The 22,394-nt window shown below is 43.5% G+C and overlaps 2 protein-coding genes across 2 annotated transcripts in view; both read left to right on the top strand.

The window, feature by feature from the left end:
• Positions 1 to 22,394, top strand: part of LOC127352727 (scavenger receptor cysteine-rich type 1 protein M160-like) — a 258,877-nt gene that overhangs the window by 117,246 nt on the left and 119,237 nt on the right. The window lies entirely within an intron of this gene.
• Positions 12,950 to 19,826, top strand: gpr137bb (G protein-coupled receptor 137Bb). The gene is made up of 7 exons (XM_051381320.1): positions 12,950 to 13,695; positions 16,619 to 16,668; positions 16,768 to 16,990; positions 17,090 to 17,239; positions 17,332 to 17,460; positions 18,055 to 18,176; positions 18,609 to 19,826. The coding sequence occupies exons 1-7, from the start codon at positions 13,294 to 13,296 to the stop codon at positions 18,721 to 18,723; spliced, it is 1,191 nt and encodes a 396-aa protein (XP_051237280.1). The 5' UTR covers positions 12,950 to 13,293; the 3' UTR covers positions 18,724 to 19,826.

Below are 22,394 nucleotides of genomic sequence, written 5' to 3'. Positions count from 1 at the left end.
GCACAGGATAGAAATGGTTAGACAGGGGAGCTGGTGCAGGAGAATCACGGGTGGACATGTAGTGGAAAGCTAGACACTGAAAGGAGCCACGAAAGTTACCACTAAGTTGGCTGAAACAATCTGGCGATGAATGGGAGGAAAACCGGGTTCTTGAAGGCTGAGGCATGATGAATGATTGAGAGCAGGTGAGACAGCAGACAGCAGGTGAGGAGAATGGAGGCCGCACCCTCATCAGGCACACAGGGAAGGAGGAGGAGCAAAGGGAGCAGGAGGGGAGCAGAGCCATGACAGTACCCCCCTCATTGGACGCCTCCTGGCGGCCTACCGGGCTTGTCAGGATGGGATCGGTAGAAGTCCGAAAAAAGGGAGGAGTCCAGGATGAAGTGCCGGGGAACCCAAGAACGCTCCTCCGGCCCGTACCCTTCCCAATCCACCAGATACTGGAAACCCCGGCCCCGCCGTCGGACGTCCAGGATCTGGCGAACTGTGTAGGCAGGGTGGTCGTCGATGAGCCGGGGGGGCGGAGGGGGGTCGGCCGGAGGGCACAGAGGACTGGAGGAGACAGGCTTCAGGAGAGATACGTGAAACACAGGATGCACATGTAATGACAGAGGGAGTTTTAACCTCACCGCCACAGGATTTATGATTTTGTCCACTTCAAAAGGTCCAATAAATCGTGGAGCCAGCTTTCGAGACTCTACCTGCAATGGCAGGTCTCGAGAAGACAGCCATACCTTCTGACCAGGAGTGTAATCGGGGGCAGGGAGTCGGTGGCGGTCCGCCAGGCGTTGGTTTCGAGCCGCTGTCCGTAGCAGTGCGGCACGAGCCTCAGACCAAATCCGGCGGCAGCGGCGCAGGTGGTCCTGTACTGACGGGACCGCCACCTCCTCTTCCTGGGAGGGGAACAATGGAGGTTGAAAACCATAAGCCACCATGAACGGGGACATACCTGTGGCAGCGCAGGTGAGGGAGTTATGTGCATATTCAATCCATGGAAGAAATATGCACCAGGAGACCGGATGTCGGGCAGCGACACAGCGCAAGGCAGCCTCCAATTGTTGGTTAGCCCGTTCTGTCTGGCCGTTGGATTGTGGGTGGTACCCTGAGGAGAGACTGACTGAAGCGCCCAAGGCCTGGCAGAAGGCTCGCCAAACCTGGGAGGCGAATTGTGGACCACGGTCTGAAAGAATGTCCTGAGGGATTCCATGTAGGCGGAACTTGTGGGTGACCAGGAGTTTGGCAGTTTCCAGAGACGAGGGGAGCTTGGGCAGAGGCACGAAATGGACAAACGAACAACAATGGTGAGAATAGTGTCATTACCTTCAGAGGTAGGCAGTCCGGTAACAAAGTCCACAGCGATGTGGGACCAAGGGCGACGTGGAACGGGCAAGTGGTGTAATAGTCCAGCTGGTGGCTGGTGGGAGGATTTACCGCAGGCACAGACAGAACAGGCGGCCACAAAAGCTCTTGTGTCTCTCGCCATGGATGGCCACCAAAACTTCCGCCGAAGGAAATCCAGTGTCCGCTGGTAACCAGGATGGCAAGAGATCTTAGAGGCATGAGCCCACTGAAGGACCTGGGACCTGGTAGAGTCTGGAACAAAAAGCCGGTTAGGGGGGCCGTTACCTGGGTCGGGTTGTGAGCGTTGTGCCTGCTTCACCAGAGCCTCTATCCGCCAGTTTACTGCTGCCACCACACGAGAAGCCAGGAGGATGGTCTCTGGTTCAGTCTCCTGCGTTTCGGGGTCAGCTTGGCGTGATAGGGCATCGGGCTTGGCATTGCGGGACCCAGGTCGGTAGGTGAGGGTGAAAACAAAACGATCCAGGAATAAAGCCCACCGGGCCTGACGGGAGTTGAGCCTTTTAGCCGAGCGAGGTACGCCAGGTTCTTGTGATCCGTCCACGTGATGAACGGGAGAGCAGCGCCCTCCAACCAATGCCTCCACTCCTGAAGGGCTACCACCACCGCCAGCAGCTCTCGATTCCCAACATCATAGTTCCTCTCTGCAGGGGACAGGCGTCTGGAGAGGAAGGCACAGGGGTGCAGCTTCTGGTCTTTGGGGGATCGCTGGGAGAGTACAGCTCCAACGCCAGTGTCCGAGGCATCCACCTCCACCACGAACTGGAGAGAGGGGTCTGGGTGATGCAGCACCGGGGCAGAAGTAAACAGTTCTTTCAGGGCTAGAAATGCGTTTTCTGCTTCAGGGGACCAGGCAAACGGTACTTTCACTGAGGTGAGTTTAGTCAGGGGGGCAGCTACCTTGCTATAATTTCTAATAAAGCGACAGTAAAAGTTAGCAAACCCCAGGAAGAACTGCAGCTGTTTGCGAGTGGTTGGTCTAGGCCAATCAGCCACGGCCCGAATCTTGGCTGGGTCTGCTTTAACCTGCCCCCGCTCAATAATAAACCCCAGGAAAGACACGGATGTCACGTGAAACTCACATTTTTCAGCTTTCACAAAGAGCTTGTTCTCAAGGAGTCTTCGAAGGACCTGTCGAACATGCTGAACGTGTTCCCTCCTGAGACTGGGAAAAGATGAGTATGTCATCTAAATAAACAAATAGGAACCTGTTCAGCATGTCCCTCAGCACGTCATTGACTAAAGCCTGGAACACAGCTGGTGCGTTGGTCAAGCCAAACTGCATCACCAGATATTCAAAGTGGCCTAAGGGGGTGTTAAAGGCAGTTTTCCACTCGTCTCCCTCTCTGATCCTGACAAGATGGTATGCGTTTCGGAGGTCTAATTTCGTGAACACTCGAGCCTTATGAAGGGGTTCAAATGCCGGATCAATGAGAGGGAGAGGGTACTTATTCTTAATGGTGATGTCATTAAGCCCTCGATAGTCAATGCAAGGGCGGAGGGTCTGGTCTTTCTTGGTCACAAAAGAAACCTGCCCCTACCGGAGACGAAGAGGGTCGAATTAGCCCTGCCGCTAGTGAGTCACCTACATATTTCTCCATGGCCTCGCGTTCTGGTCTGGAAAGGTTATACAGGCAACTAGTTGGCAGAGTGGAACCAGGAAGCAGCTCAATAGCGCAATCATATGGCCTATGAGGAGGTAATGAGACGGCTCGATGTTTACTGAAAACCTCCCCTAGGTCGTGGTATTCTACAGGGACAGCGGATAGGTCGGGGGGGCTCGGGAGGTTTGGAAACAGTGGGAGATGACAAAACACTGGCGGACTGGAGACAATGTGAATGACAGTGAGCGCTCCAACTAGAAAGTGAACCTATAGACCAGTCAAATAGGGGGTTGTGAAGTTTAAGCCAGGGAAAACCTAATACTACGGGAGCGTTGGGTGAAGAAATGACCAGCAAACTAATCTCCTCACGGTGATTACCAGAAAGGATAAGAGTGAGAGGAACGGTTTGTCGAGTAATGTTAGCTAGATGTTTTCCGTCTAAGGCATTAACGGGTTGGTTGTCAGGGAGTTTGACAGTGGGAATTTTTGCCTGAAGCATGAATGCTGAGTCAATGAAACTCTCCTCGGCACCCGAGTCGACCAGAGCTGTGAGGGGAATGGAGTTTAACTGCCAGCGAAGGGACACATTTAATTGCATGCGAGTAAGAGAGGCTGAGGTGGAAGTGGCGACTTGGCTCACAAGAGTACCACCATTCTCTGGTGAGCCTAATCTTTTGGCAGCTGGGGGCAGGCAGCCAAGAAGTGACCGTGCTGGCCACAATGCATAACCCGGACCTAATCCGGCGTTGGCGTTCTGCCTGGGTGAGGCGGGTGCGGCCCAATTGCATCGGCTCTTCTACGGGCTCGGGGGTACCTGGCTCGAGGGGCGTTTGGATGGGGCTGCTAACTGGGGACCTACCGAGATGGTGGGTCTGGGTAGGGCATGGAACGGAGAGGCTTGTGGGCGCCCCCCACTTCTCACGCCGTCTCTCACGAAGACGATTGTCTAGCCTAATCGCTAGTGAGATTAGCTCATCGAGGCTAGCAGCGCTATCCCTAGCCGCTAACTCGTCTTTCATAACCTCGGACAGCCCATGCACGAAAACAGTCTGTAACGCCTCTTCATCCCAACCACTCTTGGCCGCTAAAACTCTAAACTCGACGGAGAACTACTGAACCAGATCCCTGACGAAGATTCAGTAAACGCTTAGCTGCCTCTTTGCCTTGCACTGGATGATCAAAAACCTTTCTTAATTCCTCAGAAAATCGCTGGAAGGTATCGCAAATAGGGGAGTGCTTCTCCCACAGGGCGGTTGCCCACTGAGCTGCTTTCCCTGACAATAGGCTAATCACAAAAGCCACTTGGGCGCTATCAGAGCTGTAGGTAAACGGCTGTTGTTGGAAAACTAGCGAGCACTGAAGCAGAAACCGCCCACAAGCCCCCAAATCCCCAGCATACCGTTCAGGTGTAGGAAGGTGTGGTTCCCGGGGGGGGGAGGAGAAGCTGCATGCTGCATGGCTGGGGAGGCAGAGGGAGTAGCTGCTTCAGTGGCGGTGGTAGGAGCTGTGGGAGGGGTGGGGACCTGATCGAGCTTGGATCCAAGGGTGGCCACACTGCAGTGAAGGTCTTGGATGGCTGCCACGATCTCGTCGAGGACCTTCTCGTGTTGGCCCACTCGTTGTCCCTGGTAGGCCAGTGCGCTTCGGACAGAGTCTGGGTCTGCTGCGACTGTGGATCAATCCGTTTTTCAGCAGAGTGTGATGAGAATATGCCTTTTTACTATTCTGCCCTCCCTGATCGTAGGATGTGTTTAGTTTGGCAGATAGCGAACAGTTCTCCAATAAGAGGCAAAGTTTCCTTTCTTCAAGGGTTTATTTATGACTCCCAATTGAAGTTGACTGTAAAACTGAAATACATACAACAAAGGAAAATTAAAATTAAAACTTCAAGCGAGCTTTCTTGCACCTTGCAATCGTGTTGTTGTGAAGTATCGCACGTTTTCATTTTGGAAGTCTTGTAAAACGTCAACCTTTAAAAACATTTAACAACATTTCACTTTCCATTTCGTTTGTTGTTTGTTCTTTGTTGTTTGTTGTTTTTCATTTTCGTTGTCTTCCTTCATCTCTTAAGAAACGCACTGAAATTGAAAAGGTATTTATCTACAGATTAATGAAAACCACCTACCTGGTGAGGTGTAGACAATCATGTTTACATCTCCTCCAACACTTGCATTAGTAAACTGTGGCATCATGATGGCTCCTCCACTCTGGGCAGTAACGTTGGTCCCTGTTTCCCTCGGAGGTGTCTGAGGTTTAACTGAATCATCTGCAGGTTTCTCTGCTGGAAACAAACAAAAACAAAAGAACTCTTTATGAAATATCACATGATCAAGGCACTGCGCCATCTTGTGTTTTCGATAGCAGCCTAATATTATTCTATAAGGATGTTACTGAAGGGAGTGTGGGACTGAGAGCCTGCACAGAATCTATCAGAAGCAGTCCTAACTAATGATATTCACGCTGTTACTGTCGCTGTATGTTCAAACACAATGCACAGGAAGCAGCAAAAGGTTAAATGTGGCTAAAGCAGGAAAGTCAGTAATATAAAATATATATGTATACGGTTACTGTTGTCACTGCTCATTGTCCCCCATCGTTGCTGTTGTCATGTTCATCATCATCAGTCACTACTATTAGTGTAGTTGTTGCTACTGTTGTTGCTGTGCACCTGTCTGTCTGTCTGTCTGTCTGTCTGTCTGTCTGTCTGTCTGTCTCTCTCTCTCTTCATTCTCTCTGTCAAATTCAAATTCAAATTCACAATGGGCTTTATTAGCATGAAATGCATTTTTTTAAAAACAATATTGCCAAAGCAAAGTATTCAAATACAATACAATTAAGCAAAGATATATACATTATGACCATTATATTAGTTATATACAGTGTGTGTGTGTGTGTGTGTGTGTGTGTGTGTGTGTGTGTGTCCCTCAGGTTGTGGCATGTTAATACACACTGGGCAGCAAGGTGTTCCCGCTCTCCTTCTCCAGGAGTATTTTTAATTTGGAGAGGTCGTTCAGCTCTTTGAAATCTGGAACCAAAGAGCTGAACTTGTTCAAATACATTTTTCTAGTATTATTTAATGTTTGTACATTGTAGGAGAAAGTGAATCTCTGTCTCAACCTCACCTGTCCAACTGTGACCACATTTTCTGTTTTCTTTTGGTTGCCATGATGTTTTGTGTCTTCCTGTTTGGATTGGCGGTTTGTGGTCACTGAGCCTGTACTTGGTTAGGATCTGTCTCTGCTTTCTATCTCTGACAGTAGAGAGATATTCTGCTCATTCATAATCTCTTCTAAGGGCAAGATAACATTCCAATCTACTTTGGCTTGTAGAGCAGTGTTGTTGTGAGGCTGGTCAGAGTGTTCTCTCTGTCTCTCTCTCTCTCTCTCTCTCTCTCTCTCTCTCTCTCTCTCCCCACTGTCTCTCGATCTGTCTCCCACCCACCTAGAGCCGGAGGATCTGTCCTAGGTTTCTGTCTTTTAACAGGCAGTTTTTCCTTGCCCTTGTCTCCAAGGTCTTGCTCATGGTGGTACTGTTGGGTCTCTGTAATTAATGTTAAAGAGTTCGGTCTAGACCTGCTCTATTTGAAAAGTGTCCTGAGATAACTTCTGTTATGAATTGGAGCGCCATATACAAATAAAATTGATATTGATATTGATATTGAATATATGAATATATATGAGCTGTTTATATATATATATACATATATATAAATACATGAGTCAGATTGACTGGAGGGTAGAAAACACAACAGGTGCTGCCTCGGTGTTTGTTCATTATAAAGTCGCCACCTTCTCTACCATCAATACACAGCTCAACTGTTTTGTTATTGCCTTACTGCAGACATTCACATTCACACGTTGCTGACTTCCACATTGTCAGCACTTAATTTTATACACTAACATTGCGAGTTAAAACTCGTCTCGTCTGTTTCCGTCTTTGTTGCAGCCTATGATGTCGAGCCAGGTAGCGGAACAATGCCAGCACCGGTGTTTTCTGCCCTCCAGTCAAACTGGCACATGTCCCCTCTATTACTTATTCAGGTTGTTTGTGTCATCACCAACAATACCCAATTTCCCTTCGGGGATTAATAAAGTCTATCTATCTATCAAATATATTTCTCACTGAGTTTTCCGTTGGCCGCCACCTTACCATGCTGTGATGCTGCTAGAGGTGAAAACGAGTAACTGTTTCCCATTTTGCACCTGTTCACTCTCAGCTTCTGACGTGAGCTGTAACACAACAAAGAGAATAAAGAGACTGTGAACTGCAGACAAAAAGCATTTTCATGCTGTAGTTAGTCACCATTAGAAACTAAAATGAATGAATGAGAAACCTTCCACGCTGTCTGACCTCCGACTTCCTCATTTGTTTCGTGACGTTAGCAGTAATGACGTACTTCCTGTATTCCTATAATTCAAATATAGTTTTATCTTTAATTTTACATAAAAATTTGGCTTTTTAATGTTTTATTAAAGATATTTACACTATATAACAACGATCTATAAATCCAGGTGAACTCTGCTATAATACAATAATCAGACTTACATTTCCAACAGAGTGCTGTTATTATTGGATTGTTATTATTTTAATGTGAATGTTAAAAGTTATAGAAGTGTAATAAAAGTCATTATCTGTGAGATTACAGTAATTATTGCTGTTTACACTGTATTTGGACAGTTTACCAATGCTTATACACTGATAAACAACATTTATTCTACTTCCATCATTATACAACATATCTGTCAGTAAACAGTTAATGTCACTGATTTTATATGATTTTAGAAAGTTATTAACAGTATTAAACTTGAATTTAACAGTTTGATCTGTTAAAAAACTAAAGAAAATTAAATATATATTTTAAAGCAGTAATTGTATGATTATTTACAGTTACATATTTCTCACATTATTTTACATTAAACATGTGAATTCAAAGATATTTTATTAATATTTCCACATATTTAAAAAACAGGAAAACATTACAACAAGAATTTCTTTTTTTCATTTTATTTTATTGTTATTGATATTATATTATCATCTATACACTTGGGAGAGAGTCTAGTGCTCCAACAGGGTCAAGTAGTAGAAAATCAATGAAATTCAACTATTAAATAAAAACAATTCAATAAAATGATAAAACTAATAACTTAAAAACAAGGCTTTAAATGTACTCCCTGTTTTGAGTATCTGCCCCTCCCTGATTATTTCCCTATCGTCTGTCCCTTCACCTGTCTTTGTTTCCTTTGTTTCCTTGTTTCTGTGTCAGTTCACCCTCATTACTGTGTTGGATTTTACCTACCTGTACCTGCACCTAACAGTATGCAAAATTGCAACTGTTATAGTTGTTGTTGCTGATTTTTTTTTTTTTTTTTTTTTTTTTTTAAAATTTAAAAATGGGGGGGGGAAGCTGAACACAACTCTAATACAGTTGGGGCACATCATAGTTCACCTGGTGCCTAGTCCTGCAGACCCCCCCCCTTTCCTGTTGATCTTCACCTGTCCTAAAAAATACATGTGGTTGTGGAGGTACTGGGAGCTGTGGTTGTGGAGGTACTGGGAGCTGTGGTTGTGGAGGTACTGGGAGCTGTGGTTGTGGAGGTTGGAGGTACTGGGAGCTGTGGTTGTGGAGGTACTGGGAGCTGTGGTTGTGGAGGTACTGGGAGCTGTGGTTGTGGAGGTTGGAGGTACTGGGAGCTGTGGTTGTGGAGGTACTGGGAGCTGTGGTTGTGGAGGTTGGAGGTACTGGGAGCTGTGGTTGTGGATGGTACTTGCAGCTGTGGTTGTGGAGGTACTGGGAGCTGGATCAGTCTGTGGCTGAAAGTGCTTGTCCATGATGGCCTTCAGCTTCCTTCTCATAGATAGATAGATAGATAGATAGATAGATAGATAGATAGACTTTATTAATCCCTGAAGGGAATTTGGGTCGTCATAGTAGCAAGGTTAATTTAAATACAATAAAATACAACAATAAAATAAAATACTTGAGATAGAAAAGATAAAAAAAGATAAATAGGTAGATAAGGTGCAAAGAAGTTGTAGTTGCAAGATCATCCTCCTCTCAGTCAGCAGCCTCCACACTGGCTGCTGCTCCAGATGTGACGAGTGATACCTGCTGGTGAAATAGACACAGTGCAGGCGACACAGTGTGGCATAAAGCTTGTCTTTCCACTGATTTTACCTTAAAGGGTAACACGTGTCATAACAAATGTATTAGTGTGGTTCTGAAATCAAAAGTGTTTTATGATTATAACAGAAGATTATATATATAATATATATAAATTACAACATTTCCAACAACGACACTGCGGCAGAAACTTGGTCCATACTGACACTCAAATATAAAACAATACAAGCTGGAGCTCAGGACAATGTCGCCATCTAGTGGACACAAACTCTAACTTCATCCTCCACTACATCCCATAATATTGTACTTTTTATTCCACTGTATTTTAACAGCTTTAGTTACTTTACAGATTAAAGTATTTCTTCTACAGTATGATGATCATCAATATTTATAGATTCTGAACTTTTTAATGAGGTACAAGGAGAAGATGAGTTTTTAAGGATTTTTAATGTCGAAATTATATCAGACACACATTATTGTTCCAAGCACTGTTTGTGTCTTAATACATGTGTGGAGGCAAAATACCATCAAAACATAAAAAAAATAATTTATGAGATAAAACATTGAAATTATGAGCTAATTATTAACCCACGTTTTTCCACAGTCACTGAGTCCCTTTTACAGAATTCAATGTATTTTTCAAACAGGTTGTAAACACATGTACAATGTCATTATGACCGTATAAACATATTTTCATCCTGCATTTAGCTGCTGTTAGATCTGAATACACTCACATACAGCTGAATACACAATGTCTGTTATTTCCTCTTCAGCCTTGTTTCTTCCTCAGTTGTTTCATTAATACTCATCACGCTGCTGTGGATGCTCCTTCAGTCTCTACGTTATGTTGCAGACGAGCTGAACAAGAACATGAGGAGTTCAGTGAGTTTAACAGCTGCCCCGAAGACTCACTGAGCTTTACAATATTTATGTTCTGTCAGGTTGGATTTATTCCTGGAAGTGAAAAAGCACTTTCTCTTTAAAACTGTGTCACAACTACACATATTTAACTTTTCATATTATATTATTATTAACTTACATCCAACAAAGTGTGAGTTGATTTTAAATACATACAGCAACATCAATACAGTCACTAGAAGCACATTCACGTAGTTCGTAAAACAGTAAAATGTGTTTGTGAACAGATTTGAGGAGAGAAACAGTCAACAACAGAATCTGGATCCATATCTGATCAGCACTGTTTGACAGTTTGATCTGAGTTTGGTGCATTGAGCTGGACGGACTCACTGAGAATGAGCTGTCAGTCACAAGGTAGCCCCGCCCTAAAGCATACTCTGCTTTATGGTCTGTTTTACTCTAAATGGGACCATCAGTTACTAAATGAACATCATGCTGTATGGAAGAAGACTGAAACTAGAGACTGAGACCAGAAACTCATCAGGAAACTGTTTACTGAGCTCATAAATCAACTGAGAAGTCGGCTCATTTCTCCATAAGACTCAATACTATCAGACTTCTTGTTTGCAACCCATGTAGCTCCCCCTGCTGGCCATTAGAAACAATGCAGGTTTAGGACACTGCTTTTATAAAAGAAGAGACAGGTTGAATCTTTAACAATATGTTGTATTTTGTAAAGTAATTAATAATCTGTCAGATTAATGTAGTGAAGTGAAGTTAATGGAAATAGTCATGTAGTGTTTTATAATTGAGCCTGAGTATAATGTACAGTTACATAACAGAATGTGTAGGCATGTTCATGTAAATGACAAATAATCTTATTTTAAACTGAGGAAGATCAAACAAATATGTACAAAATGACTTTGGTTCAAACCGACGTCATCTCACAGCACGAAAGCAGAAAATAGAAGCGGTGAATAAAAATGGAGCTGTGGGAGTGTGTATGAGCGTGTAGCATCCTCTATTATCCAACAACCTGCCCGTTATATAATGACAGAGAGGAGGAACTGCAGAGAGGAGGAGGAGGAGGAGGAGGAGGAGGAGGAGGAGGAGGGGGTCGATATCAGAGCTCGACTGATATCAGGGTCGACACTGGCCATTCATTCATACTCCGATTTGATAGGATGTGACACTGAATCTGTATTTAAAGTCATTTTTGGAGTAATTATTTGTGTTTTTCTGAGTGATTGTTTTCTAATTTTAGAGAGCATTTGAAACAATAGACCAGGGGTGGCCAACCAGTCAGAGACTAAGAGCCAAATGTTTTACTGTGTAACTGCAAAGAGCCACATCATACACACTTTTTTCTCTTTTTGAGACCCTCCCTGCTTGGAGACTCCTTCCCTCACCAGCTTTAGTACAGCTGGTGATGGAAGAGTCGAGCCTCCGTTGCCTCCGTCATGGCGCAAATTAGTGGGTTCACCCGGGTGTGACGTTCACATCAATGCTGATCGGAGGTGAAGCCGATTAATATCGGGCGTTAACGGGTTTACAAAGGTTTTTTTGGGCAGTGTGAAAGGGGAAAGGAGCCGCATGAAACCAGGCAAAGAGCCGTGGGTTGGCCAGGCCTGCAAAAGACGCATTCATTCCTTTATTGAGAACTCGATTTAAAGGAAACAAACATAACCGGCTTGTTTAGTTCAATCAAGTTATACTTTGATCTGGTTTCAGACACTGGGAGATAGTCCTGTCTTTAAGTCATATAGATGGTATTATTATTAGTCTTTCGACTCGACGCAGGAACCCGAGGACTTGATAGTTGAAGATGGGGCATGTATGTGCGGGCAGGGTCACAAGGTGATGGGAGTCACGCAGGTTGGAGGTTCTGGCGGAGTTCGGAGTATGTGATAATTCAGAAAAAATTACTCGAAAAACAGAAAAATATTCAAAAAACAAACAAAAAATAAATGACGACTCCAACCTTTAGAAAAACGAACTTTATATAACTGTCAGTAAACTGTTGTTATAGTGACACCAGTGGACATTAAGTGAACTGCTGCTGTTGCGGGTGCAAAATAACGTTACTGCAAAGTTCCTTTATTTTATTTTGTACCATTGGCACCGCATCATTTATTGTTGGTTAACAATCAGTTAGCTAGCTGCCTAACATTGCTCTTGGCTAGCAGAAAGCTATCGTTAGCTGTGTACCGGTAGAATCATTTATTGTTGGTTGAAATCAGCACCGTGTGTCAGAACTTTTAAAGATGTTGCTAAGCTCTGATAAATTATAAACAGTTACACTTTTACACCTCACAATATTTCATTTCTCAGATTATTTATTCATTTTTGTTCCATAATGGTTCAAATTAGACTTTTCCTTCCCGAAAAGAAAGAAAAATTGAGGAAAAACCAAAAGTGAATTTAATTTTTTTGCATGACAATTGTTATATTTAAGTAATTATGACTTTGCATACTTTTATTAACAAATATGAACTAACTGCACAATTATATTTCACAATGAGGATTTCTCCCTTTTTTCGCCGTATTTGGTGATTTTAGACGTCTTTTCTGTTCATATTAGAGTTTTTTCAACATAAAAAAAATTATAAATCTCTAATAAATGTTTTATTTATATATTTATTCATTCATTCTGTCAGTCACTCGTTCATTTATTGTTTATCAATTTCTTTGTTCATCCATTCAATTATTTTTTATTCAGTCACTCGATAACTTGTTCATTCATTAAATTCAGTTATTTGTTGTTTATTCATTTGTTTGGTCGTTTATCTGCTGATTTATTTCATCCATTCATCATTATTGAGTCATTCACTCATTCAGTCAAAGCTAACTGCCGCCACAAAACACATTGATATATATCCACCAATATCTGTCTGTTACGGGCCAATAAAACCAGTATCAGTCGAAGCTGTGTGTGTGTGTGTGTGTGTGTGTGTGTGTGTGTGTGTGTGTGTGCGCGGTGGGTGGGACCACAGATCCCAGTCTACCTCTCTCCTTCCAGATCCATCTCTCCACCTTCATCTCCTCTCTGCAGCATCCCTCCTCCTGCTCGGCCAATCACCTGCTAGAGAGTGTGATCATGTGACCGGCAGCCACCAATAGCTGTCCACCAGGCACCGGCAAAAATAGGGGAGGTGTCTCTCCTCCTCCTCCTCCTCCTCCTCCTCGTCCTCTCTGTGAGTCAGACGGTGTGTCTGGAGGAGAGTCGATGGATGTGAAGGATCCGTCTAACGAGCTGAGACACGTTGCTTCTTCTTCACTCGGAGTTTAGACGCTGCAGCTCCGTCTGTTACCGCCTCTGCCTCCCTCCCTCTCCCGGGGAACACAGGGGGGATGAATGGGGAGGCGATGGAGGGGAACCCGGCACAAGTGCAGCAGCATGCCGGTAACGGCTCCCACCTCCCTCCCCCTCCCACCATCACGCCAGCCATCCCTCCCTACGTGAAACTGGGTCTGACCATCGCCTACACCATCTTCTACTCGCTGCTGTTCGCCTTCGTCTACGCCCAGCTCTGGCTGGTGCTGCGGTACCGACACAAGCGCTTCAGCTACCAGACGGCCTTCCTGTTCCTGTGTCTGCTGTGGGCCGCCCTGCGCGCCCTCCTCTTCTCCTTCTACTTCAGAGACTGCGTGACCGCCAATGCGCTCGGACCCTTCGCCTTCTGGCTGCTCTACTGCTTCCCCGTCTGCCTGCAGTTCTTCACGCTCAGCCTCATGAACCTCTACTGTGCACAGGTGAGGGCGACGCTGCTACTGGCACCGGTGGAGGGGATGCTGGTGACACTGGCAGTATGAAGTCTGGCCCATAATGTTCTTTAACGTCGTAACATAACAGCAGCTTTAACATCTTGCCTTGCTGCAGTGATGTAGGAGTGTACTCCAGGGTGTGTCAGTACACTGTGACATCACTGCTGGGTGTGGTTACAGGTGCAAAAGAGCACACGTCTGACCACGCCCATCAGTGATGCTTGGAGCTGCAGAGAGGGTTAAAGTCCACAGTCACCAATATCGCTGAGTCCGGCCGCTACGCAAGCTAAGAAACTCCTAAACTTCCTGTGTAGGAAGTGAAACCTCCTTTTTATATCTTCAAATAACTACGAGATAGAGAGAGAGAGAGAGAGAGTCTATACTGCAGCCAGCCACCAGGGGGAGATAGAGAGAGAGTCTATACTGCAGCAGCCACCAGGGGGAGATAGAGAGAGAGTCTATACTGCAGTCAGCCACCAGGGGGAGATAGGAGAGAGAGTCTATACTCAGCAGCCACCAGGGGAGATAGAGAGAGAGTCTATACTGCAGTCAGCCACCAGGGGGAGATAGCGAGAGAGAGTCTATACTGCAGTCAGCCACCAGGGGGAGATAGAGAGAGAGAGAGAGTCTATACTGCAGTCACGGAAATACGAGCAAAACTCTAGCAGCCACCAGGGGGAGATAGAGAGAGAGAGTCTATACTGCAGTCAGCCACCAGGGGGAGATAGAGAGAGAGAGTCTATACTGCAGTCAGCCACCAGGGGGAGATAGAGAGAGAGAGTCTATACTGCAGTCAGCCACCAGGGGGAGATAGAGAGAGAGAGTCTATACTGCTGTACTTTCCAGTTGACCGATAAAAACCAACACATAGTTCTTAAGTGCAAGATTGATGACAAGATGACAGAGTGGTTTAATCTACACTGATTCACATTTATTTTCATCCATTCAGCTGACGACCAAAAGATCCTACAGTTGTTCCGATACCAGTATCAGAAATTCCTCCAATATTGCCTAAAATGCAGGAACGGTGAGTCTGTGCACTGGTCTGATAGCACGTAATTTATTAGCGTAGATCTGTCGTGGTACCGCTGGACTCCAACAGACCTGTGTCCAACCGTCCGTCCTTCTCATTGAATCCAAATGTATTCGTAACTTTAGATTTCTCTGACCATCGACTGGTTCATGGTTCATTCGATCCAGGGGTCCGCATTCCTATATAGTTGCATCAATTATGTTAAAAGTGATTTCTGACTCGTATCAGTAAATCTTTACACCACTAATATGCACACAAAAGAAATCTGGAGATCAGTGTCTTCCTCAAGAACAGTACTTGTGGACGAGTGGAGCTGGGAATCAAACCACCAACCATTCAAGTAAAAGACAAACAACCTGAGCCAATTTGGCCTTTGTAGTCGTTCGGTCAATTTAAGGGTCTTTGTTTTGGGTTGAATGGCAACCATCCCATTGTTGGATGAATTGTATAATGTTGCAATGATAAGTAATTCAGTCCGTTTTTGGGGTTGATCGGTGTTGCAGCTGCTTCTCTTCATTCATCCACAGCAGCTGCTGGATTCAGAAATAGACCAGAAAATAAAGATGAGATAGAAATGAGCCTCTTTACCAGCAGCTTTACACCACTTGTTCCTGAGAGCTGAGATGACGCGGGTTATTTTTCCGACTAAACACTACGGTGTCTAATTTCCGTAATGAGGGCACCTTCAGTCAGAGAGGAGGGACTAATCGATGAAAGCTGCTGGATGGAAAAGCTGCAGAGACGTTCGGCATCTTCCACGATTCATCAGTGTCCAACCAGCATTGGTGTCTCCCTTTATACCTCCTGAACTAATGCACACACACGTTTCTCTATTGGTGTCTACAGGCTGGACCACAAAGATGTGTTTAGGACAGCGTGTTGTCCAAAAACAGCAATCCAAACTGTTTTTTTCCGAATGACCACACGCAAAGTGAAAAGCCGGTCGTCTTTGGAAGACATTCATGGTGTTGTACTCATGTAAACAGAGACAGCGAGTAAATAAGTGGTTTCCCAACCTGAGGTGAACTCAAGAACCTCAAACAATCATGTTCCAAATGTGTTCATCTGAATTGATTTTAAACTGTTTGATTTTTAAACACTATTGACTATAGAAAAGTGGATGTTATTAGAATATGTTTTCATGCTGTTGGAGTGCTCAAACTTTGTCCCTTGGAGGACTGAAACCGAAACCAAATCATGAGCCCCTGGCTTAAAGCAAACTCTTTATATCCAACGGTTAAGATACAAAAGGGTGTTAGGTTCTAGATTATAAAAAATAATTAGGGATCCTACATATATAAAGAGCATTTTAATTAATAAAACAGCACACACAATGATTTATATACAATATACTTCTTAAATCACTTTTCACTAGAAACATCTGCTGGGACAAATAAAACTTTTTACCGGGTCAACTGTGGCCTGTGGGCGCTACTTTGGGAAGCCCTGGTTTGGACTATTCATCAATCAATCTTTCAACTGTTTATCCATTTCTTTTAGCTAATTATTTAGACTTCTCTGCTCAACTGAACGTAAGCCCCGCCCCTTCTTGCACACAGTTGAGCAAGCCTTGGTCAACTTCCTCCTTTCTGGTACTTAGATATGCTATATGCTAAGCTAATCTATGTTACAAAGACAACCACATTTTGAAGAGGGTTCAAAGAGAAAAGTTTCACATTTAGTCACATCTTAAGTTAATATTAGTAAAATGCTAAGCTAACTTGGTAGCTATTTTACCTCAATTGTTAGCTAGATAGTTAGCAAAACATTTTCGGATGATCCCCTTCGAATGTCAATAAACTGGCATTGAGATTCTCAGAAGTCTGCAACCAGGTTGAAAGACCAACATCCTAATATGTCTTATTGTTTTCTTCACAGGTTTATTTTAAGGCCAAATCCAAGTATTCACCTGCACTACTCAAGTACAGGTAACTTCTTCAACCAACTCATTCTCCAGGGGTTCATAAATCAGAAGTAAAGCGGTGATAATATCCCGACCAACCTTCTCCCCGTCTCTCCTCCTCCAGACTTCCTCTTTACCTGGTCTTCTTGGGCGTCAGTCTTCTCTTCCTGGTGGTTAATCTGGTCTGTGCCCTGCTGGTCAAAATGACCGCGGCCGACGTCAAGACCATCGTCCTGGTGAGGGTCACCATCAACGATAGCCTGTTCGTCCTCTGCGCCGTCTCGCTGTCCGTCTGCCTCTACAAGGTCGCCAAGATGTCGCTGGCCAACATCTACCTGGAGTCGAAGGTAAAGTCACGTTTTCTTGTATAATTCATTCAGTTTAAAGTCAATAATATCAGGACAAAGAATTAAGATGAGTGGTAATGGTTAATACCTTGTGTGCAGGGGACGTCGGTGTGTCAGGTGACGCTGATTGGCATCATGGTGGTGCTGCTGTACGCATCGCGGGCCTGTTACAACCTCGTGGTCCTAGCCCTCACCGACATCGAGACCATCAACTCCTTCGACTACGACTGGTACAACGTCTCGGACCAGGTGGGGTTCAGGCGTCTGTTCGTGCTGGTTGAACAGGAGTTTTGAAAAAGCACCTTTTCGCCACTGACCTTTGACCTCTTGTGTGTTTCCAGGCGGACTTGCGGTCTTCGCTGGGAGACGCCGGTTACATCGTGTTCGGGGTGATTCTGTTCGTCTGGGAGCTGCTGCCCACCTCGCTGGTCGTCTTCTTCTTCAGGGTCCGACGGCCGCCTCAGGAAAGGGTCAGTCCTCCTAGAGTGACCTCTGACCTCTCAAATACTTGCAGTTGGTTGTTTGTTAGCCGTAGCGTAGCTCTAAGGATTAGGGTGAGGGTTATACCCTAACCCAAGCAGCAACAACAGGCAGGTTAAAGGTGAAGCAGCTTAAATAAGGCGTATTTAACATTTGGATGCTTGAAGGGAATCAACTGATGTAGCTGATGTGGGACTGTGAGTTTGACCCTTTGACCTCCCTGAACTAACTGATCGTTTTTAGGCTATAAAATCAGAATCGGTTTTATTGTCAAGTAGGTTTTTAGTTGTAACTTCACACTAATCACTACCACAGTGGTGCTTTAAGAATTGATTGTCTAAAGTCAGTCTTACTTTTAAATGTGTTTCTGATAAAGATTTGTGTTGATGATGCTGAAACGACAGACACTGTTCCTTCAGTCGCTTTGTACTTTATTAAATTAGATTCATAAAAGCCTTAAAAAGTCTTGAATTTAACCCTGTTTATTGACTTTTAGTTACTTCATTGATCCCTTCGATTACACTGTTATTGGGCCGCAGCAGCCGATTGATCAATAACATCCTTCCTCTGAAATGTCTCCTCAGAGCACTGCCGGGATACCGAACCACGTTCTCTCCTCCAGAGGATATTTCTTCGACAACCCTCGTCGGTACGACAGCGACGATGACCTGGCGTGGAGCATTCCTCCCCAGAATGCATCAGCAAGGTACGAACAACAGCACTGACGTCCCTGTTGTGCTGTTTATGAATTCCATATTCGTGTATAAATAAAAATAAATCATTATTGGATCATAATTATCAACGCTTTTAAAGTTGCAGCTGGTTAAGGTGGAGCTCGTTAACGACTTTATACACTGTTAGCTGGTGAATTTCAACCCTAAGATCAATGAAGTTAATTGATCGGTTTGTTTAATTTGTTTGTTGATTATATTTTATATTATTAATTTGAATCTGCAAAGTAACTTATAAACACATATTGTGGAGTAAAAGGTTCAATATTTGTACAAAGTTAGAGTTCAGTACAGGAAACAGGAAGTAAACCATGAAACTTTATTAATAATAATAATAATAATAAAAATAATAATAATAATAAACTGAATTGAACCGTTATACTGACAGTTTCTCGTCTCTCTGACAGTCTTTCCTCCGACTGCTACGACTGGGGCAGCCGCCACAGCAGCTTCACTGTGCACACCAACGGCGACGAACAGCGCCTGACCACCGCCGCCGGAGAGCTCCACCCTTACCCATAATTCCTCTGTTCACTGTACAGCATCACTCTGCACTTTGACACCAATCAGTTATTGTGTTTCTTATCACTGACGTACCAGTTTGTAGAGAATTTATAGAAAATACCAGAATGTCCAGCAGGGTTCCCACATGGGTCGTATTCATGTTAACACTGTAGCGCCCCCCTCAGGCCACTGCAGCACACAGCAGCTCATCAGGATCCGATTCGCTGATGGAGGCTTTGAAGTTTGGAGAAATCCATGTTCCAAATATATTTAGGTTTTGCACAAATTGGATGAATTGTACAAATCAGTTTCATAACGACGAGTTGCGTTTAAACGTTATCCGGCTGCTGCGGCGCCACCTACAGGTCAGAGGGTCGATCCCTATGAATATGAATGAAAGTGAGTTTAAAAGGTCCAGTTTGTAACATAAGAGGATAAAAATGTCAGTGGATCCAGAGTGTGGAGGAGCCCTGCTTCAGAGAAAGTCTGTGTTGTTTAGAGTCTGTAGACAATGTTGTGATGAATGTTTCTTCGATCATTTGGGGAGCTTTTCATCGAGTATTAACTCGGGCACAATTCTTCATTTCATTTGAGACAATTATTCCCGCCTCACTCTGCAAACGAAGGTCCCAGATGTGATTTTTAAGACTTCTGGAGAGTGATGAGACACTTTCAGACAATCTGTCGGGTTAATGAAGGTCACTTAAAGCTCCAGTGTGTAACACTAATATCCACAGGTGTGTTTTCTTTTAGTGTTTAATCACCTGAAAATAAGATTCACTGTTTTTGTTACCTTAGAATGTTTTTATCTACAGAGGCAGCGGGTCCTTTCTGGCAGAGTCCGCCATGTTTCTCACGATTCTCATGGCCACCATAGTTCCTCCTACATGCTTGGAAGATGTGACTAAACCCTAAACACTGGAACTTTAAGCTTTTGACATTAACCTGCGAAACAATCGAACAATCTTTCGAGTCATTTTCTGAGATTTTTGACTGTAAGAGACAAAAGACAAAAAGATGGACGACATGACAGCTCTCCAAAAACTCAGCTCTCCCCCTTATAAAGCTTATAAAGTATTATATACTACAAAATCAAATTAAATAAATGTTTCCCAAAGATGGTTTCTGTCAGTTTAGGTCGCTGATGTTTGTTCATTTTTATCATCAGTTTGGTTTTAATTAATTATCTGAAGATATAAAAAAGGGGTTTTTATTTATGTACAGCGGGAGGGAACAGGAGACGTCCATCTTTTATATGTCGATGGACCAAATGGTCGAATCCTTTAAAACTAAATACATCACAACGCACACGTCCACTGATTGTTGATTTCACATAATCAGTATCCTGTAAATATCAATAACCAGACAGCCTCCGTGTTGTTCACCTCAGAATATTCACATATTAATAAGTCATTTAATCTTGACTTCTCTTTAAATAAATTTAAACATTTATTGATTGATATTATTTGCTAACTCTCAGACATACAGAGTTATTGATCCATTATTATATTTCTGTTCATATGTTTTATCGTGTTTCTGTATCGATGTTCAGAAAAAGCTTAAAGTCTATATTTCTAACAGGTTTTGTAAGTTCTTTGTACAGCTGCATTTGGTTCCTTGTGTGTTTGTGTGTTTGTGACGTGTTCACACAGAAAGTCAGACTTCAATAAAACGATCGTCTGCTTACCATGACAACACAACGTCTTCTCGATTTTAAAGGGTGAAAGAAAACTTAAAAATATAAACAGTAAATCTCATATTTCATTAATTTCAGTTCTATAAGTTTGAATTATTATTTAAGAACCTCGTCCTACACTAGAGAAGAACTAAAGAACGGTGATTAGAAAGCAGCAGTCTGAGGTTTCAACCATTGAATGGAAACTATTAATTGAAACACAACAGAGTTTAAGAATCGATTCAATATCACAAAACATTAGGTCAATATCCTGATATTTCCTTACATACTGTTTGTTTCCCAATAGATATAAAATGAAAACATGACGCTGCACCTGTTAAACTGCTAACATACACCGTGAATATTTATTTCACCATTTCTAGTAAACAGTGATTGATCAGGATGTCAGGATGGAGAGTGTGATATGAAACTCCACAGGAACTCAGAAAAAAGGTGAACTTCTAAAACTTTAAAACGTCTAAATTAAACTTTTTCTGAATCAATGAGAATTTTTTAATACATATAAATATACATATACACCACCGTTCAAAAGTTTGGGGTCACCCAGACAATTTCATGTTTTCCATGAAAACTCACACTTTTAGTCATCAAATGAGTTGCAAAATGAATAGAAAATATAGTCAAGACATTGACGAGGTTAGAAATAATGATTTTTATTTGAAATAATAATTTTGTCCTTCAAACTTTGCTTTCGTCAAAGAATCCTCCATTTGCAGCAATTACAGCCTTGCAGACCTTTGGCATTCTAGCTGTCAATTTGTTGAGGTAATCTGAAGAAATTTCGCCCCACGCTTCCTGAAGCACCTCCCACAAGTTGGATTGGCTTGATGGGCACTTCTTACGTACCATACGGTCAAGCTGCTCCCACAACAGCTCAATAGGGTTGAGATCTGGTGACTGCGCTGGCCACTCCATTACAGACAGAATACCAGCTGACTGCTTCTTCCCTAAATAGCTCTTGCATAGTTTGGAGGTGTGCTTTGGGTCATTGTCCTGTTGTAGGAGGAAATTGGCTCCAATCAAGTGCTGTCCACAGGGTAAGGCATGGTGTTGCAAAATGGAGTGATAGCCTTCCTTATTGAAAATCCCTTTTACCTTGTACAAATCTCCCACTTTACCAGCACCAAAGCAGCCCCAGACCAACACATTACCTCCACCATGCTTGACAGATGGCGTCAGGCACTCCTCCAGCATCTGTTCACTTGTTCTGCGTCTCACAAATGTTCTTCTGTGTGATCCAAACACCTCAAACTTAGATTTGTCTGTCCATAACACTTTTTCCAATCTTCCTCTGTCCAATGTCTGTGTTCTTTTGCCCATCTTAATCTTTTCCTTTTATTGGCCAGTCTCAGATGTGGCTTTTTCTTTGCCACTCTGCCTAGAAGGCCAGCATCCCGGAGTCGCCTCTTCACTGTGGACGTTGAGACTGGCGTTTTGCGGGTACCATTTAATGAAGCTGCCAGTTGAGGACCTGTGAGGCGTCTATTTCTCAAACTAGAGACTCTAATGTACTTGTCCTCTTGCTTAGTTGTGCACCGGGGCCTCCCACTTCTCTTTCTATTCTGGTTAGAGCCCATTTGTGCTGTTCTCTGAAGGGAGTAGTACACACCGTTGTAGGAAATCTTCAGTGTCTTGGCAATTTCTCGCATGGAATAGCCTTCATTTCTCAGAACAAGAATAGACTGTTGAGTTTCAGAAGAAAGTTCTCTTTTTCTGGCCATTTTGAGAGTATAATCGAACCCACAAATGCTGATGCTCCAGATACTCAACAAGCTCAAAGGAAGGCCAGTTTTATAGCTTCTCTAATCAGCACAACAGTTTTCAGCTGTGCTAACATAATTGCAGAAGGGTTTTGTAATCATCAATTAGCCTTTTAACACGATTATCTAACACAATGTACCATTAGAACACAGGAGTGATGGTTGCTGGAAATGGGCCTCTGTACACCTATGTAGATATTCCATTAAAAATCAGCCGTTTCCAGCTAGAATAG

The sequence above is a fragment of the Dicentrarchus labrax genome, unplaced genomic scaffold, assembly GCF_905237075.1.
Source record: "Dicentrarchus labrax unplaced genomic scaffold, dlabrax2021, whole genome shotgun sequence".
NCBI lineage: Eukaryota > Metazoa > Chordata > Actinopteri > Moronidae > Dicentrarchus > Dicentrarchus labrax.
Note: the sequence above shows the minus strand (reverse complement) of the source record. Positions and strands in the feature narration are given on the sequence as shown.